Source organism: Aquila chrysaetos, chromosome 6 (assembly GCF_900496995.4).
Source record: "Aquila chrysaetos chrysaetos chromosome 6, bAquChr1.4, whole genome shotgun sequence".
Taxonomy (NCBI): domain Eukaryota; kingdom Metazoa; phylum Chordata; class Aves; order Accipitriformes; family Accipitridae; genus Aquila; species Aquila chrysaetos.
Window position 1 is genome coordinate 3,203,595 of NC_044009.1, and position 20,017 is coordinate 3,223,611.

Consider the following 20,017-nt stretch of genomic DNA (forward strand, 5'->3'; position numbering starts at 1 on the left):
ACATAAGGTTAAATGCAACAGCAGGCTTGCTGTCAGTAGGAGAGTGGAAGCACACTTTTGTCTGTGTTACACAGTTAATAGTCAGAGTTCTGCCCAATCATTGAGTTGTAACACTGTCACTAAATAACCAAAATGACTTATTCGAAACCAACTAAATGTGATATTCTAGAGGATTTTGGTTATGTTATTTTAATTTCAGTGTATCAGCATTGTGGTAGTGCCTGGAAGGTTTAAATGGGGCTTAAATCTGTGACCTAAACAGTGTGCATGCGTTCAGTAAAAAGACACAAAAATTTATAGCCTTGGAAAAATAAGCAAGGCAGAGGAATTTGTGCTGTAAGTTGTCCAGTTGTAGAGGAAGTCACTGATCCAGCTGTTCATCCCAGTTACTGTGCTGCTCAGTAGATCACATCTCCCTTATTCTTTCTCTTGTTTGTTTTTAATGTGTTAATTTCTCCAGTATGCCATGATATTTGTTTGTCACCTAACTATAGTTATTAATTACTATCTCCTAAGTGTTACACAGCCCTTCGGGTTGCTTCTCATTTAATGAACAGGTGACTTGCACTCCATGCTGAGCTGAGTGCTGAACAGCAGCATACAATCTGTGCTGTTACTGTAATAGTTGGTCGCTTCTCCACAAGCCTAGTTCTTCAGCTACGTTATGATCTGCTTAATGGAGATGCAATAAAAGTCTGTTGCTCCCCAGGGTTGCTGTGTGAAATATAGTAATTCCCACCTTCAGATTATGTTTGGGGCACAGATATAAATGCACAGATAAATTTGGTGTTTGGCAATTTCATGAACATATTTCTCCACCTGGGGATAGGAGGCTTACCACTGTCAAGGTTGATTAAAGTGGTTGTGCACCTTTAGGCAGAAAAGAGGGCAGTAGTGTTTTAGTTTTTAACACCAAAAAAGCATTTGGGACATAGTCTGTGATTTTAATATCCTCTTTCAAGCTGACCTTACAATCTTGGGTATCAGGAACACTATAAGAGGACAAGAAGAATTGTCCATCTTCCCCAAAACTCAAGTTTGACTTGAGTATGAAATGATTTCTTGTTAAGGGCTTGGCTTCAAGTGATGCAAGTAGAGTTAGAAATCATAGTGCCATGATATGAGAACTCTGCTGAAGTAACTAGAAACGTTGGACAGCCTTTCAGCATTGGATATATGTTTGGATATATGTTTGCAGTCTTCCTATTTCTGGTAGGATGAAGGTAAGCAAGAAAGTAGTAGTAGTTAAGTAGGTTTACAAGAGTTTTTTCCTACTGCACAGTTAGGACAAGTAGGGCTACTTGGGATTCTGAGCTGGAATGAACTGCCATGTCTCCATCTATTTCTCCAGTCCTGTGCTGATTTTAGGAATTGAAGATTTTGCTCACATGTTTAAAACCAGTAAGGCTAAAATATTTCAGTATCCCAGTCACTGAAGTTATACAGGATAAGGAAATCTCTCTGGGCCTTGCATATAATCGTGCTGGGTAGCATAAAGTTTCTAAGCCTGGCTTCTTGTAGACAGGATTACGTGTGCTTTCACTATAAAATCAAATACAGTATCGATTGCATGCTGTTGCCTGCAGTAGAGTGCATGTGTGCATTCTATTATTGTGTAAGGAAAGTGCAATGTATCTTTTAAACATCAGTTTGATTGGGAGATTGTTCTTAAGTAATGATGCCTTGTGGTTCATCAAATACAGCCCCTGCTGGGTTCTAAGCAGCTGAAAACGTTGCTCATGTGAGGGCAAGGGCTGGCAGATGAATTGAGCTCAGCTGTATGCTACAATATTATCACTTCTTTCTGCTCTATTGATTGCTTTCAATTTTAAGGCACTCAGACTGTGTAGTCCCAACAGGTTCTTAGTATTAGGCAAGCAAAGCACATAGCTTTCTAATGCATGAACTTAACCTTAGTCTTCCTACACACCCAAATGTGTACAGAATATTAAGCACTTATTAGATTTTGTATTAAATTGAGTTCTTAAAAATTGGAAGAATGTTCTCCCTTCAGTCTGTACTCTCTTAAAAGTTAGCTGTTTTGTCACTGGAAGATCCATTCAGAAGGAACAGCTACTTTTTTTTTGTAGGACCTCTGTACCTTGTGTTTGGCCTTTGTGCTCCAACCTCTTGACTCAGCAGCAATAGCTGACTAATAACCAGTGTGACTTTCAAAGCTGTTTGTAGAACTTAGCCATATATTTCCACCCAGCAGTGGGTGTTGGGCAACTAAATGCCTTGGTTTGAAAACGGATGAGTGTTTTAAAGCAAAGTTATGCTGATACAAACCTGTGCTGCTGGGCAGTGCTCAAGGGAAAGAAATGAACACAACAGGAACCTGTCTACCTGCCTTCGCAAAGAAGGGAAGATCCTCATGTGTTGTGCTCCATGGAGGAGTAAATTGGTTCTCAAAAGAAGTATTCATTCTCTAGAAAAAAATCAGTGGCATTAGAGAATAAAATTAATGTTTAAACAAACAAATGAACAGCCGTGGTCTTTGAGACCTGATGGTCCACCTAGAGTGCTGTGGGAGACAGCACAAGGTTTTTTCTTAATGAGGTTGTTGGCTTATGTCCATTCTTGTGTGGGAACTGAACATACAATGGTGTTAACTTCTCTGAGTCATGGCTGAACATATGTGCTAATGGCCACCAGTGTGGTATGAGGTCCTTTTTTCTTGGAAGAGCTCAATGCTGCTGAATATGCTACTTTCAGGATATGCTTGAGCTATGAATGTTGGTGGTGCTGTTTTTGTCTTCAGTCCAGGGATTACTGTGGGCTATAGCATGGTGTTCTGACAGTATGGGAATGATTGTACAAAAAGGGATTTCATGTGTAATTGACAAGCTGAAGAGAGCATCCTGAAAGCTTCTGATAAAAAAAGACTATCAAATGTCATTTATGTTGCCATAGTGTGAGAGCAGCATCTGTTTTAAAAGCAAAGGGGTAGAAATGAATAGTAGCTCTTATCAGGAGAGCAAATTAATCCTGAGAACCTCTTTCCTCCTTCTCAGTATGTTACATTTGCACCGTATTTGCTCCTCAGGGTCATTTCCTCCCTGTTTCTTCCCCTTTCTCCCATGCTGCTGAACTGATAAATATTAATTCAAACAACAGGCTGAATAGTTGGTTTCCTTTCTGCATCCCTAAACTAGGTCTCTTCTTCCCGATGCATTCAGGAGCATGGTAGTGTTTGTTTTTATCTATGTGGTCTAGTTAAAGAATGTATCTTTTGCATTGGTGATTCAGTACACCGATGATTCTTTCTGAACCTGTATATGCTATCCAGGCTCTTCTGTGCAGCAAAATATGACTCAGGTTGTTCCAACAAGGGCCAGTGTTCTAGGAGTTTAAGCAAAAACAACCCCCCAACCCCAAACTATTCCACATGAATAAGGATGTGGATTATTTCATTCCCCTTTACATCCCAATTCTTTAACCTCTTCCTCTTTCCCTCTCCCAACCAAAAACCCAAGGGCATTTGATCTCAAGTTGAGAGCTGAATTCTTTTCCCAGCTTCTTAAATAATAAAATATGAAAATATGTGCCTTTTCTGTTTTCCAGCTGAAAAACAGGAGAATATAAAGAACAGTAAGATCAGAACAAGAATATATACACACACACACGCATACAAATGTTATGTTTTAATTCTGTGACTGTTACTATTTTAATTTCAGAGAAACGTTACAATTTCTGAAATGCGTTTTAAGAGTGAATCCCTTTTATTGTAATTCCTGTTCCAGTATAGGTTTCTGGCTGCTTTCCAAATGTAGAAGAATGCAGAATCCTTGCTCCAAGGATTTGTACCTTGTTTCAAATCTTCCCACCCATTCCTATTTTTTACGTTACAGTTTTGCTTGGAGGCTGCAACCAAGATCAATGTCTCTGCTCCTTTCTTTCTCCTTATGCTGTGCACTGTACATGTGCGTGGCGGGAGACGCGGTTGCTGATCCAGAGACCTCAATCTCGTATTTGTATGTCACAACTATTAGCTTTTTCTACGTTAAGGGTGGGAACTGAGACAGAAGTTTTTCATGTGGGTTTTTTCTTTCCCTTCAAGGTCATATAGAAAGTCTTCCGCAACTGGCAGCAGATATCTCATAGTCTGATTACTTAATCTTAAAATCTTCCTTCTTGCCAGTTTTTTAAAATGAGTGTATGGGCAAGTGTAAGTTGAGGGTAGCTTTTTAGAAAATGTAACGTCTTATTTTCTTGAAACTTTAATGGTGGTCCTGGTGGACAGCAAGTTGACTGTGAGCCAGCAATGGACCTTTGCAGCAAAGAAGGTTGGCAACATCCTGGGCTGCATCAGGAAGGGCATTGCCAGCAGTTTGACAGAGGTAATCCTTCCCCTCTAGTCAGCACTAGTGGGGACAAGTCTGAAGTGCAGCGTCCAGTTCTGGGCTACCCAAAACAAGGGAGACCTGGATGCCCCGGAGAAAGTCTAGCAAAGCGCCTTGAAGACAGTTAAGGGAAAGAGCATCTGGCATACAAGGAGCAGCTGAGGGAGCTGGGACTGTTTAACCTCAAGGAGAGAAGGCTTGGGGAGATCTTATCAATGTGTATCAATACCTGATGGGGGGGGGGGGGGAAGTAAAGAAGACTGAGTCAGACTCTTCTCAACAGCACTAGTGATAGGACAGGAGACAATAGGCACAAATTGAAATAAAGGAAATTCCATTGAAACATAAAAAAATCTTTTTTACTCTGAGGGTGGTGAACCACAGCTTGCCCAGAGATGTGCAGTCTTCTTGCTTGGGGATATCTAAAACCTGACTGAACAGGGTCCTTAGCAGCTTGCTCTAGCTGACCCTACTTTGAGCACGGCAGTTGGACTGCAGTGGACCTCTGGAGATTGTCTAGTGTCAACTATTCTGTGAATGGATTCACTGCTTTTTCTGTAGCTTTTCTGATGCTTGCATCATCCTCTTTAATGATAAGACTAAGGCAGTCTGTAATCTACCTTTAACAGACAATATAAAGACAAATTTGGTTTTCCCAAGTCAGAACACAATCCCTCCTTCATTTCTTATGTCTTTTCTTTAGGAGGAGAATGAGTTTCAATTGGCCTTTCTTCCTTAGGTGAAATAACATCAGTTCAATGATAAAAAGTGAAATAGTTTTTCTTCGTAATGCCAACCCAGGAACTTAACACAGAAGAATCAATTCAGTCTGACTAAGTAGCCAAGTCTCTAATAGTGAGAAAGGTGCTGTTGCAAAGATCTAAAAGCAAAACGTAGATGCATGGCTTTAATTGTTTCAGAGAAGTAGTACTGTAGAGCCTTTTGTGAGTGCTAGATCAATGTAGGCTCTTCACAGACTCTGCTGCTCAGCAGCAAATGACATAATGCATTATAAACCCATCTATTTCAGCTGAGGCAGAGACAATGAGCACAGATTGTTTCAGGTAGTATGGATAGATACATTGCTTCAAAAGACTTAGACTCCTTCCTCCCTTCCCACCCATCAGCTTGTTTCCAAATTTATATGCACATCCCACTAGTTTGGATTCAGTTTATAGCTCTCCTCAGAGATCATATAGTGCACCTTTTGCAGATGATGTTGACAAGGGCTTTTGTTCACTCTGCTGAACAATCAGCTGAAACATCTGTGTCTGACCTGCATTACGAATTGCAAATTACTTTTTCCACACTAACACCCATAAAATTGCAGTGCTTATCTGCCTCTATTTGCTGCTAATTACTGGAGGAGTTTTATGTAAATCTTACTGTAAGTTAATTGTTCACAGTTTTGAACCCTTTAATATCCTATTCACTGGAACTTAACAGATAATTGCATACATATCTTTCAGGGCTAGCAAAGTTGGTCTTTACCTTTTGGAAAAAACGTGGTTTGGGCAGGGCTATTTCCTTCTCTGCTTTTTAACATGATAGGCCTGAGCTTTCTTTGTCTCCCATGTTATAAAATGTGCATCAGCTGGTAGCAGACAGCTTGGGATTCTTTCACAAAACCATCTGTGATAATTGTCATCCTCACTATAAATTACTGCAATGTATATGTGTGTATTTCATATCAAGATGACATATTTAAAATTGGAACATTAAGTGCACACGATACAGCTTAGCTGTCTCTTCCCCTACAACTCCCCTCTTGACTGATACAGTGGCTACTTTGAAGTTTACAAGATGACTGACATTTAGAAATTTGAGATTTTCATCTTTTTTAATAACATTTGAATCCTTCTATTTGTCATAGGTAGGAACTTTGATCTTGGTGTCACATGCAGGACTGATTTCCATAGGGGAAAATGTTCAAGGGAGGATCTGCAAGTCTTTAGTTGTTGCTTACTTTTGCTGCCCTGGGAACTCAGTATACAGCTAGATTAGTATTGAATTAGAATCACTGCTCCTAATTAGCTATTTAAGCCTCCTTGCCATCCCTCCTGCGTCCAGCTTGTTTTTGTCCTCAGCATCTTAGATCTTGTCCTTTTGGGGTGGGTTTGGGTTTTTTTTTAGACTAAATAATTTGGGACAGAGGGCTACTACCTACTAGATTCCTTTCAGTGGTTGACCTTTAGGTTTTTCAACAATATAGAGACTAGCATTAATTGTATGGCAGAGTTCTTTATCTAGTAGTTATTACTGTAATGCATTTACACAAACACATCTTCTGCAAGAAATAGCTTATACATGTGCCTGTTCTGCTAGCACGCGCACACACACAAACCCACAAAACATAGGATACAGTTTTTCTTGGGATAATTTGTTTTGAGTTCTTTGGGACCGCTTATCTGAGTGAAATTATTACTGCATTTTTGTTTTTTCAGGTTCAGGTACTTACTGGGCAATTTGGAAAAATAGCTTGTGTGGAAGAGAATAAGTTACCTTCAGGCTTTTTGCAAAAGCTGAAAATGTTTTTCTATTCTCTTTGCACAGCCCAGGGACAGCCTCCCAGTGGAAGCTGGGAATGTGGAAAGAATTGGCTTGTGGTTGCTGCCAGATCGGAGCCAGCTGAGTGGCCTCTGCCAGCAGTTTGCACAAAGTCGGTTGGCTGTTATCTGTGTTTTTTAGGAAGGCTTTGCAACATCTGGGAACAATTCCCTGACTGGCTGCTGGGAATGTGCACTATTTCCTATTGGCTGGCAGTGATGTCATAGCCTTGTGTGAGTCTTTTTTTTTTTTTCTTGTCTATTATCTGGGTGCCAACAGATAATACTTGTCCTGTTTGTATGTAAGCTTTTTACACACTGTATTTGCAATTGCAATTAATGTTGTTGGGTAGAACTATTTAGCCTTCTACCGTACAAGGCAACACAGCAGCTTCAGGATTGTTAAATGATCTTTAGCAACGTGCATTGTTGCCTTTCGGCACAGAACTGAGGCAGTGAATGAAAATTCACAGAAGCAGATTCTCATTGATTTCTTATGTATAAAATGAACCGATTTCAGGACCCGATTCTTCTCTTCATGGACTATGTATACCCTCATTCATCTCCTGATAGTCTGAATTATCACACAGTAGAAAATAGAGAGCTGTGCATGAAATCTAACCCAAAGTGAAGAGTATATTAACACAATATTGCATCTTCCTCCATAATGTTTAGAGCTTATAAAGAAGGGAGGCGGGATCACTGAAAACATTCCTAAGCTTTAAGGTACCTGAATGAGTTATTAGGGAAGGATCTGAGTCCTAGTATAGGAGAATTAAATTCCTCTAAGGTGCAGCTGGGGCTGGAGTGCTAGATCTCTGTGAGAGAGATGGGGAAGAAGCAAACAGGTTAACATGAAGGATGGGGGACTTGAAGAAAAACTGAAAGAATGTGCTGAATGAGGAAGCTTCAAAGCTCTAAGATCTTATGGTCTTCTCTTTGCTAAAGCAATGTTGGGTGGTTCTGGTTTGATATGCACAAGAATTCTCAAATTAGATTTAATCCAAGTTTGAATTGAAAGATGCTGTCCTGTTTCTAGCTGTGATCAGCACCGGGAGGAGGAAAGGCTTGTAAAGAGATCTTAACTTCCTTAGTCACGTGGCAGAAGTACTTGCTGTCATTTGCAGGAGCATGGGTACACTCAACCCAGGTCTCTGCATTGCTCTGATGTACACAGGTACCTGTTTTCAGCTGGGGTGAGGAATGTGCAAGCTCTCAGAAAAAGTCACCAACCTGCTGAAAAAATCTGGAAGGGTGAGACATGGAAATAGGATTATAGGACTGCAGATCCTTTTTTTGCCTCCTGTTCTTACTCCACGTGTTCTCCAAGAGGCAGGTAATCCTGTGTTTAAAGAGAACTTGCTGCAAAGTGTCAGTGAAACTGATTTTTTTTCACAGCTAGCCTGCTATACTGTGCCATAAACAAACACCTGAGATGCTTAACAGAATCTGGGAGTAATCTGAGGTATTGTATTTCATGAAGATATAATATTTTCTTTAAATGATAGAAGGTGGCAGATGATGAAATCACATATAGAATTAACAATTTTATTTTGAAACTCAGTCTGCATCTTTCTGTCTCTGAACACTGAAGAAGGTCAGCCTTTACCTGACAGCCACAGATTTCTTGAAGTTGTTGTTTTTAGCCTGTTACAGCTTCTGATTTCCAGGGTATATAAGCTTGATGCTGTGTTCTCTGCGTATCTGTGGTCCATGGTTGAAGCAAACCTCAAACAAATGTACTGTAGTTTTCAGCAGGAAAAAAGGGGGAAGCCTAATCTACCCGGCATAGACAATTTCTTCTTACTAAAATAAACATCACATTCCTGATAGGCTTTTGCAGGCCTTCTAGCAATGTGGAGTCTTGTTGCCTTTGACAGAATTCCTGGTGGAATAAAGGGCCTCATCAGTAAGTCCTTTTGTGCAATTGGTCCTTCGGGAGCAGCCTTCGTGTGGATAATGGGCCACGTCTCTGAAGCTTTGACTTGGGTTTTGAGATGTCTGTGACTTTATAGGAAATAATTACTTTCAACTTGTAGATGAATGTGGCTGTTCTGAAGTTGCTGTCAAAAATACAAATGGCTCTTTTGGGGTATTTCTTTAGTTACTGTTATCTGTCCCTCACCTCTCCCAGAGCTGAGAGGAATATCAAGAGCTGCTGCTGCTCTCGCTAACAGTGAGAATTTAAATATTGTTGTTTTCATGCTGATAGACTAATAAATATTTAGCCAGATGAGAATATGAGAGCAGAGTGTACCAATGTTTGTTCTCTCCCCCTTCCCAGACTCATTCTTGTTGTCTGGTGTCTTCAGCCATGAATGTTGAACAGACTGATTCCTTGAGCTGGCTTAATGCCTGTGTGAGTTTGTTAGGATGTCTGCTGAGTGCTGAGTGCTATAAAAGACAGTCCTTGCCATAATTAAGGGAAAAGCGTAAGTAACTGTGGTTGTAGAGGAGAAAAAGCAAAACTGAGCTACAGAGAGGTGAAGCAATTGATCCAAGGACTCACTGGAGGTCAGTAGCAATAAAGGGAAGAAAACAGGCTCTCCTGACACTGTAAACATTCACTGGCATGGTGTCACTGTTTGGCTCTGACTGGGGAGCTTAAGTTTTGCTTGCATTTGAGTGCCTGGCCGTCTTCCTACCAATTGCTCTTCCATCACTTGAATTTGCTTACAACATGCAGAATGGACTGGTGTGAAGTTTGCTTTTGTGCCTGTACTAGAGCTTCAGATTGGAAGTCAAGTTGCTGAAGTGAGGAATGTTCAGTGTGAACTGAACACTTATTTCTGCAGATGAGTTCCAAGATAACTTTCTTAGCAGATGCCTAGCAATGCTGGGTAACCTTCTCTAGCGCAGAAGAAAACACGCACTTTTTGTCAGCACGAATAGGCTGCATGTTTTGTTACTGCAGCATAGAGTAGCTAACTTGCACAGCACACTGTTGTTTGTACTGTCATGAATTGGAAGTGCACGTGTGGGAATCACTAGGGATATCAAAAGAACATAGGATTCTTTTCTAACGTGCCAGGGTTGATATGCTTGATATGCTTTCTCCACTTCCTGGGAAAGATTTAGTAGTGAGTGTGATGGTAGGACCTCAGTTGAAAAAACAAACAGCATTCAGTATGATGGAATGAACTGAATCAACAGTTGCAATTAGTTCCACACTTCTTTATTAACTTCCTCCATGTGCACCACACAGAAGACATCCACATTTTGCGTTGAAATGCAGTCCTTTGGGGTGGAACCCAACAGCTGTTTTACAGCCCACAGGCATGCTCTTGAACAGCACACAGTACCAACACAGTGCAAGTAAAGAAATGGATTAAAATGCCACTGCCAGTCAAAACTGCAGGGGAAGCTTGATGGGTGAAATATAATTATCAGGGCTGGCTTCTGTCCAGGAGGCTGGGGTTAACACCACTATTCCTGCAGAAACACAGTGAGAAGTCTATAATGCGGCAGTCCAATAGTGCATTATCTTCTCCATTCAAAGTGATGTAATATTGGAGGGTTTTATTCCTACCATAGCTTGTCAAAGAAAAGGGCACAATTTATCTTAAAGCTGATAGGATGCTTAATGATTTACTGAGTGTCACTTGTTGGAAGGAAGGAAGAACTCCTAGCTAGCATGGCAAAGCAGGGAGCAGCAATTCCTACACATGTAGTCAGGGCAGTGATGTGTGAATTCTGTCAACAAGTGTACACCCCCCACAGAATTCTTCCTCTTCCGCAGTCACCATCAAACCTTCATCACACTGAAGGCATTTTGCAAGGTGCCTGGAAGGAGGTGGGGCTGCTAACTCACTACGAAGTTCCAGCTGAATCCAGTTATTCCATTGTGTTAGGTGTTATACTACCTTTCTGATCCTTTTGACATTTGGGAAAAATCAGCTAGACAGTGTAGTCTTAATAATCTTGCTGCATGTGCCATCTTCTACTGCAGATTTTCTTTTCTAGCACAACAGATGTTTTTCTAATGCTCTTTTGTGGTGTTTTTGTTAATTTGGTCTGCAGCCATCCATTTATATTCTACTGCTCTTGAACACAGAGACTGTGAATGAAAGCTTTGATGAAGGGTGAGTGCTTCACTTGTAACCAGACATAGATCTGGACAGTCTGTGTCTTGTTTAAACAATGTAATTGCTTCAAGCTCTCTTGCTTAAATCTCTGAGGTCAGGTCCTCTAGCAGGGGCTCTCAGGTCCTGGTTATCGTAAGAGTAAGATCATGTTAGGCAACCTATTTAAACTGTTACACTCGTGGGTTTATTTTTTTTATTTATTTTTTTATTATTATTGTTCCTGAGGGGCAAAATTTCACTCCAAAGGATGTGGCTAAATTATAGTAAGTGTACTTTGTGTGGAAATGCCTGAGTCAGGCTGCAACTAGTAGTACAGCCTGGATCTTAACTTGGGAAGGTAAACATGAAAAGTTCTGCGCTGGCCACTGCATTATCATAGCTGTTGTGCTTATGACTTACTACTTGAAATCTGAAAGAACTTTATCTAGGATTAACAAGCTACTTGGAAACAGGAGATATTGCTAATATATTTTCTTGAGTTTGAATGTATCTCGAGTTCACTATATCTGGTAGTGAACTGATTCAAGTTTCAAGTGGTATATTTCCTGAATGCAGCTGAAACATTAGTATGGGTAATTTCTGCAGCCACCTTCTCTTTATAATGGTAATGGCATAGTCTGAGGCTGTTTGTGACTCTAATCCCGCTGAAGGTCAATAAGAAGCGGGTACCCAGTGCTTTATCCTTCAGTAAATCACAGCCCAGGGGCAGTATTCACAAAGGAGTTGCTTTACTGCAGTGGATTTTGCTTCTGCTCAGCAGCACTCCCAAGATGATCTGCAACCTTGATCAGTACAGTGGGCTTGCCTTCGTAATGGGTTCTGCAGTGCCAAGACTTCTTCCTCCAGGAGCAGGGAAGTACTAAAGAACAAATATCCTGAAATATGGAAAGGATTTGTCTTGTTGGCTCATCTCTCTTTTTGCATCAAGCTCATCTTTGAGACGGGTGCTGCCATCAGCAGAAAGGCTTAAAGAAGGAATATGTTTTGCTGCTTTCGAATAACTTGAGCCAGATGCTTGTCTGCATAGCTTGATACAATTTAGAGTGAGAAGGGTGAGGGGATGTATATCTTGCCTACACCCAGTTTCGTTTTTTTTTTTTTTTTTTTTTTTTTTTGTTCTTTTTATCCCTGGGTTTGACTTTGTTAGTGAAAGCACTTGCGGAGAGATTCCTCTGGGGATGAGCCAGGCTCAGAGACATTCTTGCATCTCCATAATGCCAACATGCTTTCTAAACATCTCCCATTAGCTTCCCCACCTGAAAGAAAGAAACCTTAATTATCAAGTTATTAGGAAAGCTCGTGTTATTTTTCCCTTCAGTGTTTCCTCTGTTGCTCTTGCTTTGGTGATAAGAGTTTGAATAATGCAACTGACTCCATGTGGCGCTGGAGAACTGTTTTGTCTTCAGGCAGTTCCTTTTTGACAGTCTGTGTGTGTCTGTCTTCTCATATTTATGGTATATGCTCTTAGGAGTAACATACTGCATCCTGAATGCCAGTCCCCTCCTATCCTGTTCCCTCTCCTTCTCCATCCCCTTCTTTAACAGCTAGCAGCTATCTGATGATTATATTAGAATTAGTCCTTGATAAATTAACCAATTATAGTTGGAATCTCTTATATAGGTCTAGTTCTTCCACAGCTAAAAATAGAGACCTTGTTGCCTCTAAGTGAAAGGTAATAATCTAGATCATTATTTGAGCATTTATTTAATTAAAGACCAATAATCATATTGTTTAAAGAGACTCCGCAAAGTGATTAGATGGCTCAGGGGATTGGTAATAGGATATAAACCTTTTCACCTCTAGGTTACTGGTTCAAGTCTAACTTCTGTTGGTAGCGGCCAGAAAGTGTTGTGTGATCAGTGGACTGTTGAAATATATGAATCGTTTTTAGCTTCCTTTCTGATTGGGCAGGGTTTTTTTTTTCTCCCCATTCTTGCAAAAACATTCAAAATACAGTAAGGAAAGTATGGAACTAGATTAGGATGTGCAAAGTCTGAATTTGCTTTCAGGACAGCTATAGACCTCCTATGTGAGGCTGAGCAAGTTGCTTCATTTTGCCTTGATTTGTTCTCAGGACAGGGGTATCGGCAGTGCTGCCTCCCTGTCTCTTTCTTGATCTGGTCTGTCTGAAGTGCAGGCAGTCCTTGGTGGGATTTGTCTGTACAGGATGCCCAGCTTAATGGGAGACTAATTTTTGTACGGTCATTTAAAATACTAACCAAGTCTTTCAGTTGGTGGCATTCTATTTTCATTCTGGGCAAAACCTCTCATGTTGGTCATCTGCTTTCCTGGTTTGAATACTAGAGGACTGGAATCTCTTTATCCACTGTTACGCTTTTTAATAAAAAGTAACCACTTAATCTAGCAGGTTAAGTTGAATTAGAACTGGAACTGCTAATTGGGAACGACCACATTCTGTTTGCAGAGATAAATTAAAAGGAATCTTGGATCAGTGCACGTTGTTTGTTTTTTTTTTATAGTGGTGCTTTACCCAGTATATGGTGGTTCTACTTTAGGATTTAAGTTGCATTTAGGCATGTTAATTATTTTAATCTCAGTTGTGCAAAATCAGTAGTCTCCTGCCTTTCTGGGTTAGGAAACTGAGGCACAAATGCTGATTTTCTTATAAAAGATTTACTGAATCATTGATAGAGAAGGGACCCTCTCTGTCTGGTTCCTGGCTGTACACTTCAGCCAGGAGCTTTTTCCAGCACTAGTAAGATTAAAAAAAAAATTAATGTGGAAGAACGGTTTCACCTAGGTGTGTACAAAAGGATCCTATAACACAAAGCATCACTGTCTGTTGTTTTTGGGTTTTTTTTTGTCTAATACAGAAAATTAGATACTAGCCTGGTAGATAAGTGGATAGAATCAGATCTTAGTTAAATGGAAGATTCTCTGTCAATCAGTATATTACAATGAGCTACAAACCAGGAGGGTGGGGATAGGAAGAGAGATTCATTCTTCTTTCTCTTGTCTGTTTATCTGCTGATTAAAGATGTCATACTAGGCATACTGAATGGAGATGGTCTTTCTGTCCTGAATTTATTGGAAGTAAGGTTGAGTATAGTAAGCCTTTTGTGTGCCATGACCATGCCTGTGATCCATTATCCAGGCGCATCCCTATTAATGATTGAGGATGTTGATAGGAAATCGAAATAATACGTGCTGGCATTAGTTGTTATATGAAGAATTTACACCCTGCCTTGTAACGGGACTGGAATATATAATAAGTCCCAAACACACTAGGCTGTATATAGATGCTTGGTGTTTGTAATGAGAAGATAGATTGTTGCAGCATATCTTCAATTACCTATTTCCATGGGAGTGCTGTGTGTTGGGTGCTCTGCAGCCTTTCCTTCTACCCTGGTTGACAGGTTGCCAGGCACCTTCAGCTTCCATGAGTGTAAATGTCAGTGTCAGAGGAGTTTTGAAGGTGATAGTTACAACAGTGTAGTATTATAAAAGTTTTCAGGTCATTATGAATTTATAGAAGAGTGCACACTGCATATCCTGGTTTTCATGGCATGATTGGGAAATGACTTTTTCTATCTGCTGCTCTGCCTTAAGGGAACATTAAGAGACAAAATGGGCACAAGAGACACAAGTATGATGAACATCAGGAGTCTGGTCCTCCTCCAAAAGTATATGGCTGTTGAGATTCAGTGGATATTGGTTTAGTTCAGACTCTTAATAGAGAAGGTGGCAACTCTGAGATTTGGTGATTGGTCCAGACCAGATTGTGAATTTTGAGGAGTTTTGAAGGTCTTTGTATAAGAAGCTGTACTGCGTTTGGGCTGTCATACTGTCAAGTTTCAGCTTTTGCTTTTTATTTTTGTCAAGGCAAAACTAGACTGAGAGTGCAGTCTTACAATGTGCGTGCATTTTGCAAGGAATGCTGACAACTTACATGCTTAGGCAACTCAGAGAATGCGGTAATGACAAGTCAGAGGAAAAAGTGCACTCCCTGCCTGGTGTACTTGTTTGTTCTGAGATGAGAAAAATTTTGTGGTGCTTGCAGGAATTTTGTGCGTATCCTAGCTGATGATGCTTTCATGTTGAGAATGAATGTAACCTGATTTTATGAAAGTTTGGCAGGAATCCATGCAACTAGACACTAAGCACTTCCTTTCCTCTAGTTTCCCTTAAATCTCACAGAATATTTAGCAAAGCAGTGGCTGAACACCTTATGTCAGAGTGGAGAAACCTGTACAAGGGTATGTAATTCTCTTCTTTCTGTTCACAGCTGGTCCTGGCTGAAAGCTCCCACTCTGACACAGGCTCACAGTGCACCGAGAGCCACACAGATCTCCCGCCACCCATTGAGAGAACAGGCGGCATTGGAGACTCCCGGCCTCCATCATTCCAGTAAGAGCAAGCTGTCTTTTTTTTTTTTTTTTTTTTTTCCAAACCAAAAAATGCAATTCCTGTCTGTTTCTTCCCCACATTTCTCCCTGCTGCTGCAAACCAGCTATTTATTGTTATTGTTAGAAAAATAATATACTTATTAGAACTGAGGAATTAAAAGGGGGATGGGAATAAAAAACCCCTATCATTGTTAGAATTAAATATATATCCTGTATGTCTCATTTTGAAAAACACTGTGGAAGAGTTAAGTAGCGAGGGAGCCCAAAATGCTTTTCGTAGTGTATGGATGACAACTTTTTATTACTCTGTTACATATAATTATGTAGTATGCAGAGCCAGCAGAACACTGATACCAAGAGCAAAAATTTACATAAGGAATAATGCCTCCTCCATGTCCATACAGAGGCTAGCAGCATGAACTGTGTATAGCCAGACTGGGAGTCATCTGATTTAATGGTATCCTTGTTATTTCCTGTTACGTGTGCATAGCCAATGTATATCCTTAGAATACCTTCATTTTCAGGGAGGCCCTATGAATTTACACAAGGAGGATTTAAAGCAGGACCTGGTTCTAGCTGTGATCTTAGTATATGTTCGGAGAAGGAAATGTGGTCTTGTTTGCCTGGTGTCATGCGTTTCCATTGCTTTCTGGGATACCTATTGCCTGGAAGAGCTCTTAGTGTTGTGTATGAGTCTTTTACAGATAAATGCATTCTAGAGGGGACAAGAAATCTTGGGAAATACTAACCCTGCGTGACACTGTGTGTCTTGCAAGGGCTTTACTGCCCTCGTGCGTTCATGAATTGCTTTATGTTGACTGGGAGAGGCCTGTATGAGTGCAGTCACATGGCCTGCAAATATAACTAGTTCTTTGTCTTCCTGACCTGTTCCTACATGTAAAGCTGCAAGATCAAACTTTATTTAAAAAAATACACTGTGAGTTAGGCAGAAGTCTGAGTTTGTGGAACCACACGCTGCTAATAACTGTAGGTACTCAGACCGATGAAATTTAAGCTGTGCTCTGCTGATGCACCTGCTGTCTTCCATAGTATTCTAAAAATCTTGTCTGTATCTTCATGCTGTCAGTCAGCACAGGGCTGCAAGTGGTGGTATCTTCATATTACAGAGCAAATGTGGGAATCCTCAAAAGGGTGAAGTAACTTACACAGGTCATGCTGAGTCAGGGGTAGCAACACGGGAGGTCGTGCTTTCTGGCTTGTGTTCTCATTCCTAGATAAATCACCTTCCTTCTTTCTCTCTCCCCTACCCCTTTTTGCTTTCATGTTTTAAACTGCAGTGGAGAATCTGGCTTGTGGGGAGGTCTTCTGGACTAAAACTTGTTCTCCCTTAATGCCTTTTTTGGTTCTTCTCTTCACAATTGAATGTCTTCATTTTTGCAGTGTTTTTTGCTATCGTGTTTTATTTTTTCAATCCAGAAAAGAGCCTAATGATGACCTAAGTTTATTTCCGTAACACAAGGCAGAGTATTTCACTCAGTTATTCTGAATGAAGCCCTTAATTCTGTTTCACTATTAGAATTTCATTTTAACACACCCACTCTAGGTTCAAAGATTCCAAGTGGTAAAGAATTCACTATATTTTGAAATTATTTGTTTCTCTTGGATAAACTAAATAAGTTGAGCTGCTCGAGTTTTTCATTGTAAAGCGTGGCTTCCAGAACTTGAACCATGACTGTAGTTCTCTTCTGATCGCTTACAATTCTCCAGCAATTTTTGAAAATGATGTTTCTTGGGATTTTGGCATGGTGATTCTGCACCATAGTGTGTTCAGTGCCATTTCTGCACTGTCTCCTTGAATAGTATTTCCATTTAAGAGATCAGTAGTGCAACCCTGTAACTTTCACAACTGTAACTTCAGTATTACCGTATACTCATGTATTACCTCCCCTTCTCTAAGTGTGACTTACCTTCTTGGTTCATAAATTCCTGAGATTTTTTTAAATGCTATTCAAACTATCAGAGATCTGTCATCTCCTGTCTTCCTTCTTCAGTGTTGATTGGGGCCTTATTTATGCAAGAAGCCCCAGTTGAGCTAGGTGTTGTATAATTGTACAAACAAAAAATTGGACAACAAAGAATACAAGAAATAGATGAAGCAGACAGGTCAGCAGGCAATATCATGCAAGGGAATGAGATCCTTACCAGAGGTGAAGTGGTAATCTCAACTAGCTGCCCGACAGCATTGATATTTTGCTTCATCATTGATTAGATCCAAAGAAAATTTACTTTTTCCCTTCCTGATGATGGTTCTGAAGTTCATCCTGTATTTCATGCTCCACTGCTTCTGTTCAGTGGTTGCCAAATCCATGTTCATCTGAATGGGTGAGGCTGCTCCTGGTTTAGCGGTGGAGGTGCATGACTGAGTTGAGAATAGTGACCTCTGAGCTACCTTTCTTACACAGCTCTTGGGTATGTGCACTGAAAATTGAATTGAATTTAATTGGCTCAGCAATGAGGGAGGAAACAAGCCAGCTGTGAGCTTCCTTTTGCACCCTTTGTTAGGGGGTAAACCACCTTTTGTAGGCGGGTTTAGCCTAGGAAGAGATTTAGTAGTGGAAAGTATCGGCAGTAGTCACTAGATGGTGGTGCTGAGATGTCCGAGAGCCTCACAGGGTGACTTCAGGAAACTGTCACCCTCTTTCCCTTTTCAGTCATACTGGACTGAAACAAGAAATACAAACGTACTTGTGACAACACTTAAACACATACTTGCATTTTGGTAGCTTCATTAGGGCTTAAAATGCGCAGTCAAATGTTTTCTTGAATAACAACCTCGATTTCCTAATTTGTGTGGTGGGCATGTCAGTACATTTCATTAACACAAAGAAAGTGTGTGGGCGTGCAGAAGGCTTTTCAGCAGTCCTCTTAAATGTAACACTATAGAGATGTGCTTACACATATACCAATTCTGGGTCCAGCTTCCGCAGAAGTCCGTGGGACCAGTTGGTTAGATCGTTGATAGTTTAATTCCCTGTGTGAAATGTGCATGGCAGTGTACTCCAGCCTCATGGAATTCTAGGAGAAACACGTTAATGACTCCGATGCGTTGGTGTAAGTATAATGATGGCCATTATGCACTCTGTGTGCATAAGTAGGACACGTCAGGCATAAATAACAGGTGCAAAAGGCAGATGTGAATTTGGACTCCTTTTTAAATGGGTGGTATTTATGGGACACAGAGGAAGAGTATGACCAGTAACTTTCTAAGGGAAATCTTTTACAGGAGAGCATTAGCCCACGTCAGATCATGTGCTATTGTATTTTCAGGAGCTTTAGATCAGTTTCCACAATTTAGTCCGTTAAAATGAGCTATGGCCTTTGCCAGCGCTCCAAGAGGCTTTTCTTATTTCCTTCCACGTGAGCGCTTCAAGGTAGCTTATTAAATGCAAGAATAGCAGAGATACATAAAACAGATTGAGCCTGAGGGGAAAACTAAATAGCTACGCTAGTTCTGTTCAGCAGGGGAAAAAAGAGCATCTCCATCTTCCCCTTTGCTCCAGCCAACTCTGCTTTAACATGATCTCTGCTGAGGAAAAGAAAACAGTCTTGAAACAGATGGTTGCAAATAAGCAGTCTTACATATTCAGTGTTCTGTATTACAGTCACTGCTCTTCGTTAGCTGACTTGACTTGTCTATTGGAATTAGAAGTGAAAGCCAGCCTGGTTTATATGAACTGAGAAATGGCCCTTTCTCAATGCTTGGAAGTTCAAGAGTATAGAGCTGTCACTGCTGTTTGTTTAGATTCATCCCAGAAAGCAGCCCTAAACCATGGGGACAAATTCTCTACTGCCTCTTTGAAACCTTCTGTTCTGGTTAATTGTAGTAGTGAGAAAGTGACTCTCAGCAGAGCCCTCACAAAAGCAGAGCGGAAGAAATCTGGCCACAGAGATCATCATCAAGATCTTTCTGCTTTTTGCCCAAAGCTCACTTGCTCATAACGGTCCTTCACTGGGGCTTACTAGATTAATATTGTGCTGGCATATCAGTGTAGCTTTCAAACAGTTGAGAACATGGGGAAAGGACCTGGGGCCTATTTGTACATTTCACAGACATGCACTTAATTATTTTGAGCTTTGCTGTGACTTGGAAGACTTCAGCCTTCAAGGTCAGCGCTCTATATTAATATAAAGGGGCCACCGTGAGCTATAGCTTCTGCCCTTTGGCTGTCAGCATGCCGCATATCTACCTTGGGTTATTGTCAGGAAAACAAACCTGTTCAGGGTGAACAAGCACTTAAGGAAGTGAGCTGAAACACTGGGTTTGGTTTAAAAAAATATATTTATGTATTGGGATATTGTAGAAAAGGCAACTGAATTCATGGGCTTGAGAATAAGCCCTTGATAGAGCATGTCATCTGTTGGCATTAGTAGAGGAGCTCATACATACTTGTATATATTTCTCAGATCTGTGATCTTCAGAATGAGCATGGGAGGGTTTGAGAGATGCATAGGAACTTGGGGTGTTTTGGAAGCCAAGATGAGTGTTAGGGTCAACAAGTTTTGTTCTTCCAAAAACCAGTGTTATCTGTTTGTTCTTGTGTTAGGCAGGTATGCTGCAAATTTGTGGTATTAAAGCTATCATGATGGAACTGTGCTAAAATCCCATTTCCTTTGCAAGTGTGTTAGCAGCTAAAGCTGTCTTGTAGTTAGTTGTC

General features: G+C 40.6%; 1 protein-coding gene across 3 annotated transcripts in view; it reads left to right on the forward strand.

Moving 5' to 3' along the window:
* The window catches only part of DVL1 (dishevelled segment polarity protein 1), a 105,655-nt gene that overhangs the window by 39,584 nt on the left and 46,054 nt on the right, over window positions 1-20,017 (forward strand). For all 3 annotated transcript variants that reach the window (XM_030017349.2, XM_030017350.2, XM_030017352.2), the window contains exon 3: window positions 15,221-15,342. In XM_030017349.2, coding sequence (XP_029873209.1) covers window positions 15,221-15,342 — 122 coding nt within the window. The remainder of the gene's footprint in view (window positions 1-15,220; window positions 15,343-20,017) is intronic.